The sequence below is a fragment of the Sphaerodactylus townsendi genome, linkage group LG10, assembly GCF_021028975.2.
Source record: "Sphaerodactylus townsendi isolate TG3544 linkage group LG10, MPM_Stown_v2.3, whole genome shotgun sequence".
NCBI classification, from domain to species: domain Eukaryota; kingdom Metazoa; phylum Chordata; class Lepidosauria; order Squamata; family Sphaerodactylidae; genus Sphaerodactylus; species Sphaerodactylus townsendi.
Window position 1 is genome coordinate 48,621,704 of NC_059434.1, and position 13,078 is coordinate 48,634,781.

General features: G+C 41.8%; 1 protein-coding gene across 2 annotated transcripts in view; it reads left to right on the top strand.

The window, feature by feature from the left end:
* The window catches only part of SLC10A7 (solute carrier family 10 member 7), a 168,596-nt gene that overhangs the window by 109,389 nt on the left and 46,129 nt on the right, over positions 1–13,078 (top strand). For both annotated transcript variants that reach the window (XM_048509707.1, XM_048509708.1), the window contains one exon: positions 2,799–2,834. In XM_048509707.1, the coding sequence (XP_048365664.1) occupies positions 2,799–2,834 (36 nt within the window). The remainder of the gene's footprint in view (positions 1–2,798; positions 2,835–13,078) is intronic.

Below are 13,078 nucleotides of genomic sequence, written 5' to 3' on the forward strand. Positions count from 1 at the left end.
CAGAAGTGACGCTTCCCCCATGAAAGCGGCCCATGCAACTCAGTGAGCTGCACCACTGATTTTGCTGGTGTAAGTCTGTGCCAGCAAATGGGAGCGTTCCCAGGCCAAGAGGTCTCAGAAAGCCAACTAGAGTCAGCCCCGCCACTGGCAATGCCCCCGTCAGAGCCAGCATGGGCTCCTGTGCCAGAACAGCGCTGGTGCCGTGGCTGCACTGGCACCCAGGCATTTGCAGCTGCGCAGCTCCCCAGCATCAGCAGAAGTACCCTCACGCCAGCTCAAGTGGCATTTACACTGGTGCTGTGGTCATGTTGCCTCCTGAAAAGTTCCCCGCTCCCCCAGGATTGCACTATGTGTGTGTAGAATATTAGCGTGCCTGTTTTTGAAGGTGCAGTGGTTGAAGGTGAGACAACTGGCATGCAGAGAAGAGGTGGTCTATCTCTAGGGCTCTGGTGTGGAGTCATGGCAGATCTTGTGTCTTGTTGGAGTGCCTCTTTCTCCTTGTTTATGCTTGGCTTATATATTTGCAAATAAAACAACTGTGCCAGGATGCTATGTTTTCATCCGAAAGATTTGAAACCCAGAGATATATATCCTGGCACTTTCCAGGGTCCATGGAAGCAGGGATAGCATGGAGATACGTAGACTGTTATTCAGAACTACCTGACAAAGTCTTGGAAAATGTTAGTCTCCAGCTTTCCCCTTTAAAGACACTCACTTATCTGCCGTTTACCCCTTTCAGACTGTTTGTGGAAGATTTACAATTTGGTTGCTGGAATTAGGCTGTTGTATGTTAATATTTTTAAAAAAAATTATTGTTACACTGAATTAATTTCATTCTATCTAGTGTTTTCTGTACACTGAATTTGCTTTTGAAAAGCATCATATTGGTTGCCACCAGGTCTTTGATAGGGGGATTGAATGTAAGAAGTTCAGATTTTTGTTCCTTCCCTTTATATCCTTTCAAAGTCTTCAGCAGCACACAAGATATGTATTTTAGTACAGACCTTGTCTCACTCTTCTTTCTCAGTAAACTTGTGAATAAAGGTCATGAATATTCCCTTTTTACAAATGTAGAACCTAAACTGAGAATGACACGTCAAGGTACCCTAGGGAATACATGGCTGATCAAATCCAGATCAAAGACCTGGGACCATTTTTGCGCCTTTTAAAATTTTCTTTAAAAAAAAAAATTGGACTAGATTTGCTTTCTCAAAGAAAAATGCAGAGGGAGATTCCTAACAAATATTTGGGGGGAAATAACATTAGTTATGAATCGGATGCATAAGGTTTGTGAATTAATATGCATTAAGTGGCAGACTATTTTATTAATTTATGATAAAGTATTGAAGTATGAAAGAATGGGTGAAGTGAGAATTGCCATTTGCTGTTATGAAGCTGATGCTTGTCATGTTATCTCCCAGTCCTAAAACCTCGCCTTTAAGTTTTGTCTTCATGAGACTTAAGATCTTGTCTTACGCCCAATGATCATCCGAAACCTCTTTGCTGTCACAGAAGAAAACAAATCTTTTGCCTCTCTTTGCTTGGGGCTGTGGAGAGCTGAAGTGGTCCTATGTGACTGAATTAGATGAAAGACTTGCCTTCCCACCACGGAGACATGGAGTCTAATCAAGTGAAATGAGTTCTGAGATCTCAACTCACTTCCTAGGGGATATCAGTTTACATTACAAAATCACACACCTAATTCATCAGTGTTGATGCAGACTTTGCTCAGGAGAGAGCCACCACTCAGAGAGCATGATCGTAAACCACCTGTCCCCTGTACAGAAGAGGTCATTTATTAAGCAGCGTTGGTGGAAATGGTATATAAGGAACTGACCTGCATATTTATGAAGTACGTGTGAAGGAAAGGGGGGTTGTCAAACTCTAAAGTGGGAAAACAGCACGAGGGTGGGGAACCACAAAACGCAGCAGTCAGACTCGTATTAAGGAGCACGAAAGACACTGTCGGCTTAACCATCCTGAAAAATCTGTAGTTGCAGAACACGTGTTAAACAAAACTGGATATAACATTTTATTTAAGAACACTGAAATTTTGGACAATTCAGAAGGTTACTTTGTCAGACTGCACAGGGAGGCCATTGAAATTCACAAACACCAAGACAACTTCAACAAGAAAGAAGAACTCTGAAAATTAACAAATCTTGGCTCCCAGTACTTAAAAAATGGACTGATAACCCCACCCACAATACAATGCACTCAACCACACCTTTGCATAGCAAGTTCCACCCAAACACTTGCTGATTGGTTCCCCACCGTGGGACATGGACAATGTACCCCACTAAACTTTCCCTTCTTGCTAGACATAGAAACAGACTTTTCTGTGATACACCTCTGAAGATGCCAGCCACAGATGCAGGCGAAACGTTAGGAACAAGATCTACCAGAAAACCCACCACAACCAGCACATAATTGAAGTGAATCTAGATCCTTCTCTGCTCTTAAATGTATGTATGAAGATAGAGCTGAGCTTTGGTTCAAAAATATTTCAGCAAATTAAAAGCACTGATCTGCCTCACATAAGAACCGATCAACCCTCCCTCCCCCCAATATTTGATGCTGAATGTGCTGAAAATCTTTATCAACAAGGATAGACTAGCATACCATCACAAATCATGTTCTTATGCTACTCATGAAGGGACATTGCTCTAGTATTGAAAGTATATGTACTAATCTAAATCTGTAGCAGTGGGGCAACTAATATTACTGTGCATTATGATTTTATTTGGAAAAGAGAAGTTTCTGTTTTTCAGACTAACAATCTTCTTTATTTCTTCTAGGGTATTGTTATAACGCCTTTGCTCCTGCTGCTTTTTGTGAGTATTTTAAAAATTGATTTTCTTTTTACTAAGTAGCTTACTATTTGTTAAGTAGTGTCATATGGAAAAGGAGACATTTTGAATGTTCTCGATTACTATAATTGATCAAGTTTTTGTGGCCAGGTTTGTAACAAGTTCTCTAATGCAGGCATGAATTAAAAATGTTTCATAGAACACGAGTTCTCACTTAAGTGTTTCTGACTTTTGTATAACAAATACATAGGCTGGTAGTTACCTTGAACCCGAAGCAAGTATCTGTGATAACATGGCATATAATATTTAACAGGTTATTTTCTGGGAGAGGCATCATTTCATACATAGGGGTAGCAGAGCCAGGGCCAACCATCTTTGCTAGATGGGGCCGCCATGTTCTAGAGAGAACTTCAAAGGAATGTATGGGAAAATCAGTATTTTCTTCACAGCCAGCACAAAGTTTTTGTTATCTTCTACCAACCATAAGAGTCTGTATAATTTAATGCCTATGAATGTTTCACATCAGAAACATAAGCAGTTACTTTTAAACTTATAGGCTTGGATCCCACATAGTATTTCTTGAAATGCCTTTCATGGGGGGTGGGGCAGGGGTCCAGGAAATCTTTCCAAACAGATGGCCTTCCTTATTGGTAATCATAAATGCCTTTAAATGGCAAAATCTGGGATTTGATGCAACTCTTGACTTTGGAATAAAGAAAAAAAAGAAATGAAAGCTTTAAGACCACTCCCTTTTGCTTTCTTTCTGGCAGCTCCACCCCTACCATCTATGTCTAGTAGTATCGTATGCCTCTTTCTCTGTACTCAGTTTGGCACATCTGCTGCATCTCTGTGCTTTTTCCTCTCAAAACTGAATTCAGAAGTGCATACTTTTGTCCTAGACACATGGTTGCAAGCCCCAAGGAAAGCATTTGTACGTAGTTTTGTAACAGCAAAAAATGTTTGGCAGGTTAAAAGGAGGGGCGCGGGGTGGCACAGTTGAGTAGTGCAAGAATATTATGGTTCAAAAGCAAAGCTTGCAACCACTGATGAGGCTCTTGACATAAAACAGTTTCTTACCCGTGACTAATGAGAATACCCCGTATGTCTTCTTCAGCAATTGATTCCAAGTACTTCCCCTTAGAAGAGGGCAGTCTTGTTTTCATTGGCCATAAAGTTTGATGGCATCTGTTGGTAGATCAGAAGAAGCCTAGATTTTCCCAAGTTTCCTAAATTCTTGAAGTGCCCAACATACTCCAAGCACTTTACTGGTTTAGAAAAGGACGTGGGTATCTTGAGTTCTTTGCATGTTGACTAAACAAGTTAGCACTCTGGAAAATGCCCAACTCCACACAAAGGGGCACAGGGTGAATATTATGAACAAAGGAAGGGAAGAGCACTTAACCCCTTCTGAACTAGCGAACTGTTCTGTGTAACTGCCTCCCCACGAGAATCCAAGTTTTTCCCGCCACTGGAATCCCTTCTGGTTTTATAATCTCAAGTGTCGGAAACAAAACCTTTTAAAAAATGGGAGAATTGGAAGGCAAGAAGAGCAAGCTTACAGGCAGAGCTTCTGTCCATTGACTCTCCTTTACAAATGCCTTCCAACCTCCCCACTTTGTGAGGAAAACAGGGTTGAAGTCGTAAGTTAAGATTTACCAGCCTCCATGCACAGCTTGGCGATCTCCATAATTACAGCTGATTTTCAGACTCAGTTCCCACAGAAAAAAACTGCTGCTTTGGAGAGTGTGCTCTGGCCCATGTAGCTACATGAAAGGAGGTGCTGACTGGAGCCATAAACAGAGTTGCTCCTGGGCATCCTGTTCCACGATCTGCTAGGCTCCAGTTTACCAGGGAGCTGGGTGATTCGAAGAGAACTGGAAGACAACTAGAGCAACACTGGCAGAGGACTCAGGATGAATCAGGCACAGCATGGCATACAGCCCATTTGCAGGTCTGTGAGGTGGTGGTGATGGCAGCAAAAAAGACTGTCTTCTCTGCCACCATTGTGTCAGCAGACTCTTATCCAGCTCGATTGTTTAAAGTGGTTTCTGTACTGACAACACCTAAGTCTGACCCTGCCAGCATTGAAAATCTGGCCGCCAGCTGTGATGCCTTTGCAGGGTTCTTTGCTGACAAAATCTCTCTCATCCATTCCAGCTTGGAGGCCAAGTTGACACAGATCTGGTACCTGAGGTGTCAGAAGCATTTTCACATCATACCCCATCAAGGTCCTTCATTCCACCCCACCTCACATCACATCCTCAAAGATTTCTCAGTCCAAAACAGGCAACCCTGGTTACAACAGATGTCCTAAATAAATGCTAAATTGGTTCAATTAAGGACTAATGGATGGTTCTGATAATGTCTTCCTTGACTGAATATTTTGGTCACTCAACTATCCTTTCTTTCTTGTGAGGAAAACAGTACTTAAATTGGGTGTCCTAAATATCTACCCTGAGTAAGGAAAGAGAATGTTGTGATAGGGTCACTGATATCTATGATGGGAAGTAGAGAAAAGGTATAGAAAAAGAATAATTTTTCTAAAAAATGGTTTCAATTTTCATGTTTTAAAAATGTTTTTATCCTACTTCCTAGCCAGAAGATATAGCATAAATCTTTTGCTTCCTGTTCTGTACTGTTTTCTAAAGCTTCTAAAGCAGCAGCAATAATTCTTATATTAATCTACATGTATAATTTACTGAGACAAGAATTTTTCCCACTAGATAGCGTTACAGTTATTGATCAGAGTTTACATTTTGCCCCATTTGCACAAAATTAATTACTGACAGCATTTAATAGTTGAACATCTTTATTTTTCAAATGCTTGTTCATGTAAAATGAGTAATATTAACCAAGTTGTTAAAGAAATGTTGAAGTACACAAAGGGAAGAGCGAACATTTATAATGAATTATGCATTTTTCATAAATAATGTATTGTCTTAAATGAGTGGTATTAAATGTACGACAGTTTTACTTTTGAAAAATAATATTGTGACTGAACTTAATGTTGAATTAATTCTCTTTAAGGAAAATCTTCAGGCTTTCTGTTATTTTAAAGATGGATGCATTTGGGGGGACTTCAGCTAATCGTACCCTCAGTTAACAAGCAACATCTTTACATTCTTTATGATTTCAACTTTCTTGGGTCTGTAGTGGTTAAGAGCAGGTGGACTCTAATCTGGAGAACCAGATTTGATTCCTCACTCCTCCACATGAGTGGCAGAGTTATCTGGTGAACCAGATTGGTTTTCCCACACATACATTTCAGCTGGGTGACCTGGGTCTAGTCACAGTTTTTCTCTCAGCTCCACCTCCTCCCAGGATGTTTGTTGTAGGGAGAGGAAGGGAAAGGAGTATGTAAGCCCCTTTGAGTCTCCTTACAGGAGAGAAAGGGGAGATACAAATCAAACTCTTCTTTTTCTAAAGTGCTGAACCATTGGTCTATCCCACACAGCTTAAATAAGATGTCCTGCGGACACTAAAGAATGCATCCTGGGAAGGCACTTTGCACAGCTTTCCTCCCGAGACATCCTCAGGATCCTTTATTGTATTGGAATCAGTAATGGGAGCCCACTGTGCAATTGGGGACCCAGCAGCTAGGACACGTCTGCGATTCTAACTGGGGCTAAGTTTACAAATAAAAGGAGAAATAAGATGCTTTCTTGAAGCAGATGGGATTGCATGAAAAGATTCAAGATCTGATTGATTGATCTGTAAGATTACAAGGGGGGAGTTGGGAGTATTGGTTACTTCTTTGACCAACAAGCTTAGTTATTTGGTTCTTAATTGTTTGGGTCTTAATTTGGGTCTTAATTGTTTGAGTGAAACACCCCCCTCCCTCCCAACATTCAAAGAGAAGAAATAAAACTCTCTTGACTATATGTGAATTGCTTCAATGGATTGGATTACTGCTTGCCTTTTAGAGTTGCCAGCTGTCAGTTGGGAAATTCCTAGTGATTTGCAGGTGTAGCCTGGGGAGGGGAGGGTTTAGGGAGCGCACCCTCCATAGCAGCCATTTTCTCCAGAGGAAGTGACCTCTGTGGTCTGGAGATCAGCCTGATAGAATGGAAGTACCTGCAGGAGTTCTTTCACCACATCCTATCCCATAATAGAGGACAGGGTGCACAGCTGAATAAAAACAGTGCAACTGAGCATCAGTAAAACCAGTGGAAGTTAAGAAGCAACTTTGGTATTCATACAAGATAAACAACAAATAAACAATATAGCAGTTACCCAAAATGGTGAGAGTCTCTTCCTTTTAGAGTGGGGAATTAGCAGACTCTTGGCTTGACAGAAATCAGCTTTTGTAAGAAATTTTGCAGGAGAGCAAATAAAGTTTAACAGTTTTATTTAGGGATAATGGGAGTACACAAGCACACTATAATCAAAACAGCAGAAGACACACACAGTCCTAAGATATAAGCTGTGTTGATAGATCTGGAATAGATAAGGGAACTGCGTAGTAAGGGTAATAGTCATCTGACCTTGGAGTGGAATGATCTGATGAAGAGAGCTGAATGACTTGCGCTTAGCTCTGGCAGAAGAACAACACGTTGTGGAACAATATCACAGACAGAGAGGTGTCCAGAGATACTGAACACTGGCTACTGGGAGAGGGGGCTTCTTATAGGGAAAAGGGGGATTATGCAGAGTGACTTTTAATTTCCCAGGACAAAGAAGAGTCCTGCCTTTCTGGGGAAAGACAAAAGACAGACATGAACTTTAATAGTTGGGTCATTCATATAACGGGTTGAGGCATTAGCTTGATGATCCAAGCTCGGGAGTGCCTGAAAGGGGAAAGGAATGATATAGCTGATGGAATTACAGCTATAGAACAATGACAATGCAGATGAGGCTGTCGGCAGTGAGAGGTTAGTCAGAGAAAGAAATTAATACAACACTGAACAGGGACAAAGCAAGTCCTTTGTCTTCACAGGCTGTATGGTCCATGCTCTCCATGGCAGAAGTATTGTGTTCACTTAATCCCTTCAGGAAGGGTGTGAGAGGCATTATGCATGGCTGGTTTGGCAAGGGCAAGTTCAGACAAGTTTTTACTTACTGTGTGTCTTTGTGGGTACACTGAGCCAATGCAGAGAATGGGCTCCCTGTTTTGGCACCGCATTGCTAGGCAGCCCAAGGGTGGGCAAAATGGGTAGAGGCATCACTGTCTTAAAACAAAGCCCCCCACCCACCTATGATGGGTTGGTCTGGCAACACTACCAGCTGAATAATCACTCAAAAGTGTCTTGTTAAAGAGATGCTTTCAAATAGAATAAATATATGTTTAAAAGAAACTGCCAAAGTTTCACATATCTGTCATGTTTTACCATTTCTGTTAGCTTTCCCATGGAAGTTGAATGCCATAACGTGTTTTTTGTTTGAAAATAAGTTTTCTGCTTTATTAAACTCATTTTTTTAGTTGTTAAATTTGTCGCAGTCATTTTGACAGTAAAGAAGGTTTTCGTACTGTTCAAGGACTGGAGTGTATGATGGGGGGGTTGATGAGAGGGGACAAATGTGTTATTTGACTCAATTTTTAGAATAATGTTGTTAGCATTTGCTTGTTTTAGCAAAGTTTTTAAGGTGCTGCATTTCTCAAAACATACAGGAAAACTAATTTTCCTGCCTTTTTCCCTAACGCTGCATCTCAATATAACTTTCTTTAGGAAAAAAGCTTGGTAGGCAGATGAGAGAGTGTTTGGGTGCTCAAAATTTATCCTTTGCACTGTATGTTGTTCTTTTGTCTACTTATTAAAACACATCTGCCTTTTTGTTCTAGAAAACAAGAGATCTCAAACAAGAGATCCCATGATAAATGTATTAACTTTTCAATAACTATGAAAACAAAGGCATTGTTTATTTATAAAAATTACTGGCTTTGAAGCCTGTTGTGCGTAAAAATACAGTGGACTCCAGAAAACCATAAATGACAACCCTCAGTCTCCCAATGTACTATATATTAAAGTACTACCTCCACGTTAAGGGGTTGTGTAACTCGATGTTGGAACAAGAGAACAATGCAACTGAAAAAGGAACCAGTATGGTATCAGAAGAACCAGAGAGAGGGGAATATATATTACACACACTGGCATAATGCCCATTGGGCAAGGTGGGCAGCTGCCCAGGGCATCACCTTGTAGGGGGCATCAAAATGCTGGGTTCGTTTTTAGGTATTTTAGTGGTTTTCCATTTTTGGCCTGCAGGGGGCGCAGTTTTTAGGCTAGCAGCACCGGAATTTCAGCGTACCATCAGGAGACTGTCCTTATGCTACCCCCCAAGTTTGGTGAGGTTTGGTTCAGGGAGTCCAAAGTTATGGACTCCCAAAGGGGGTGCCCCTATCCCCCATTGTTTCCAATGGGAGCTAATAGGAGATGAGGGCTACAGTTTTGAGGGTCCATAACTTTGGCCCCCCTGAACCAAACTGCACCAAACTTGGGGGCTATCATTAGGGAAGTCTCCTGATGAGACCCTGAAAGCTTTGAGACTGTGCCTTCAGAAATGTGCCCCCCCCCCACAGCCTGCAACCCCCATTGACAGCAATGCAGAAAACTCAATGAAGACCAAAGATTCTTGGGCAAATTTCTAGGATGTTCCTGAATGGGGTGCATTTTTGGATGTATCGGCACCAAAATTTCAGGGTATCATTTGGAGATGATGGCACCCCCCAAGTTTGGTGCAGTTTGGTTCAGGGGGTCCAAAGTTATGGACCCTCAAAGGGTAGCCCCCATCTCCTTAGCAAAGAATGGGGGATGGGGCACCCCTTTTGAGGGTCCATAACTTTGGGCCCCCTAAACCAAACTTTACCAAAATTTGGGGGTACCATAAGGACAGTTTCCACATGATACCCTGAAATGTTGGTGCTGATACATCAAAAAATGTGCCCCCTGCAGGAACATCCCAGAAATTTGCCCAAGAATCTTGGTTCTGCATTGAGTTTTCTGTATTGCTGTCCATGGGGGTTGCTGGCTGGGGGGGGGGGGCGCATTTCTGAAGGCACAGTCTCAAAACTTTCAGGGTCTCATCATGAGACTGCCCTGATGATACCCCCCCATGTTTGGTGCAGTTTGGTTCGGGGGGGGGCAAAGTTATGGACCCTCAAAACTCTAGCCCCCATCTCCTATTAGCTCCCATTTGAAACAATGGGGGATGGGGCACCCCCTTTGGGAGTCCATAACTTTGGACTCCTTGAACCAAACCTCACCAAACTTGGGGAGTAGCATAAGGACAGTCTCCTGATGATATGCTGAAATTATCGTGCTAATATGTCTAAAAAGGCACTGGTGCAAAAAAAAATATGTCTAAAAAGGCACTGGTGCAAAAAAAATTGGTTGTGGTGGAGTGGCCGCCCATGCGGGGGGGGGGGGGCATCCAACTCAGGTTTTGCCCAGGGCTACAGTTTGCCCAGGGCTGCCTCGTTACGCCCCTGATTACACATTCTCTTCTCTGTAGGAGAAGGTAAACTATATGTGAGCAACTGCTTCCCTTCACAAGCTGCTTACAAAGCTTCCCCCATTCTTCCCTCACACATCTACCTTCCTACTCTTTTTCACTCATTATCATCACAGCCTTTATTGACATTAGGAATACAGTAAAATTTAAATTTGTACACAAGACACAAAAAGGAGGTTCAACCTTAGATAGGATTGATCACTACGGACCTCATAAAACAGGTTAATTCTATCTACCACCACTTCAAAGAAGTTGGTTTCATTTAGCTACTAACAGAGATGAAAAAGTTAGAAACATTTTCACGAATTAAACTATTCAAACTGTTAGGTAAGTAGTTCATCAAACCAGCCAATGAATTTTTGTTTAATCCTACAAGGAGAGGAGAAATGTACATTTTCCTATGAAAGGCATAAATTGGGCTTGCCAAGAGGCCATGTTGTATCGTCTCGATTTCATTCAGTGCACATGGGCATAGTCTATCCTTACAGAGAGCGTTATTGAATCTGCCAAAGGTCATTGCATTGGGAATAGAGTTGAAACGGGTAAGCAAGTAGTGTAGCACTGGCATAATTGGTTCTTATCAACATAACTCAGAGGTTTGCCGTCATAAAGGTCAGTTCACTTCCAGAGTCCCTTTGCCTTCCTTAGGTTTGCATTGTAAATAGACTTTAGCCAAAGACTTTGAGAGTAAAACTGTTTTAGCCCACTGGTTTAACACCCCAAGAGGTTATATTGCGATTATGCTGACAGAAGCTAAATATATGGGAGCAACTGAAACTTATTTCCAACAGAAAGCGGTGCTGTCGGTAAGGGGAAGGTCTGACCTAGGTTATCCCCTGCTCTGGATGAGGTGGCACTTTCCTTAAAAGAGCAGGAGCAAGAGCTTGGGGGTGCTCCTGGACATGAGACTTGACCTCCTATTGAGGTGGCACTGGTGGCCAGCGATGCCTTTCACCTGCTTTGGCTGGTGAGCTAGCTGCAGCCCTTCCTGGGCAAAAAAGATCTTGCCACTGTAGTCCATGGCCTGGTAACATCTTGATTAGATCACCACAATGTGCTCTATGTGGGGCTGTCTTGAAGGGTGTCTGGAAGCTATAGTTGGTACAGAATGTTGGGGCCAGAGTACTGACTGGAGCGCATCAGAGGAATCGTATAATTTGATTGCTGTTTCACCTACTCTGGCTTCTAGTTTGCTTCTTGACTCAGTTCAAGGTGCTGGTATTGATTTTTAAAACTCTGTGTAGTCTGGGACCAACATATCTTAATAATCACCTTCTTCCATACAAACCTATCTGATAGATGAGTGGCAAAATAAAAAAGATCTTCTTCTCCGTCATGGCACCAAAAGTTTGGAAGTCCCTCCCCAGGGAGATTGAGCTCCATCCTTTCTATCGGTATCTTTCACCAACCAGTGAAAACTTTTTTATTCCATCCAGCATCCCTTATAACAGTTTTAGATTCTCCTTCTACTGTTTTTTAAAATGTGCTTTTAATTGAATTTTATAATTTAACTGTATAATAATTGTTTAAATGTGTTAGTGTTTTGTGTGCCTCGTGGATTCTGATTGGGTGGACAGGCAGCATTAAAATGTTCTAAACAGATAGTGCATAAATAAACTGGGCAATCCTAATTTTCTGTGCACTTCTTGGGATGGGAGTCATTTGCCCCACTCCAGAGATGTGGGGGCACCTGCACCTCCAAAGTAGGGCAAATAACTCCACCCCACCCAGGAATGTTTCACCTTGGGAAAATGACATGGCAGGAGGCAGGATCCTTTCTTTCTCCCACTGAATTGTGCCACCACAGATTACTAGAACAGACTTCTTCTGCTGCCATGGGGAAAGCAAATCAGGTCTGACTCAATGTCTCTTGTAGTTTGACCCTAAGAATCAACACCTTGTAGACCAGGAAGTGAATAGACAGCTGAAGCAATCGTGCCCATGGTAAGCTAGAATAAGTTTCAATCTATGAGGGTGAAAACAGCACTGTAGCTTCATCTGAATTATTTAACATGTAACATCTGAAACCTGATAGTTTAAAAATGTATACTACCAAGAAAGAGAACCATTTCACGTGTTATTTTTCCTAATGTATATGGGCAGCCATCCTCCTGGAGCTTTCGGGATACAGGCCTGTTGAGCCAAGTAGATGTATCTGAACCCTTGTAAATTAGAAAGAGAAAGGACTGGTTTTTAAAATACCATGAGGAGAATGTGCAGTCAATTCCAAATTTTGTAATTTGTTGCTTCCTGGTAGTTCGAAAGCAAAATATGTGCCTCATTAAAGATTATACGTGGTAAACTAGATCTAGAATCCCCGAGCTTTCTACATTCTAGCCAGTTTCTACTTCATAAGTGATTCAAAGATCTGTTTTTGAGTTGGCAAGCTAGCAAAGCCCGTTTCAGCTAGTGTATGCATGCAGATGATCCTTGTTTCTCAGAACTTTCCACAAATGGCTTTGTTTAGCATACATTGCTATCTTGGAAATTCCCCCTTTGAAGCAGTAGCCTTGTGTTGCTGTGAACAAGTTTCTTCTCTAATAGGTGGTATCTGAAGCCTTACCCAGCTCTGACTGACATTTGTAAACCCTGCCACTTTCTGCAGATGATTTATCCAAGTTTCTGTGGGAACAATCAGCCTTTCTCCCTATTCTAACAATTTTTGTTTTCTTTGGGCGATTCACCTTTATTGGAGAGACAGGGTGTTCCTGCCATGCTCATGTGTTCCTGCTAACTTGTGCTTGGGCTTCATGGTGTTTGTTACCTTCTTGGAATCTGACTATGGAAAATAAAATTTAAAGCAACTACCCGTATATACT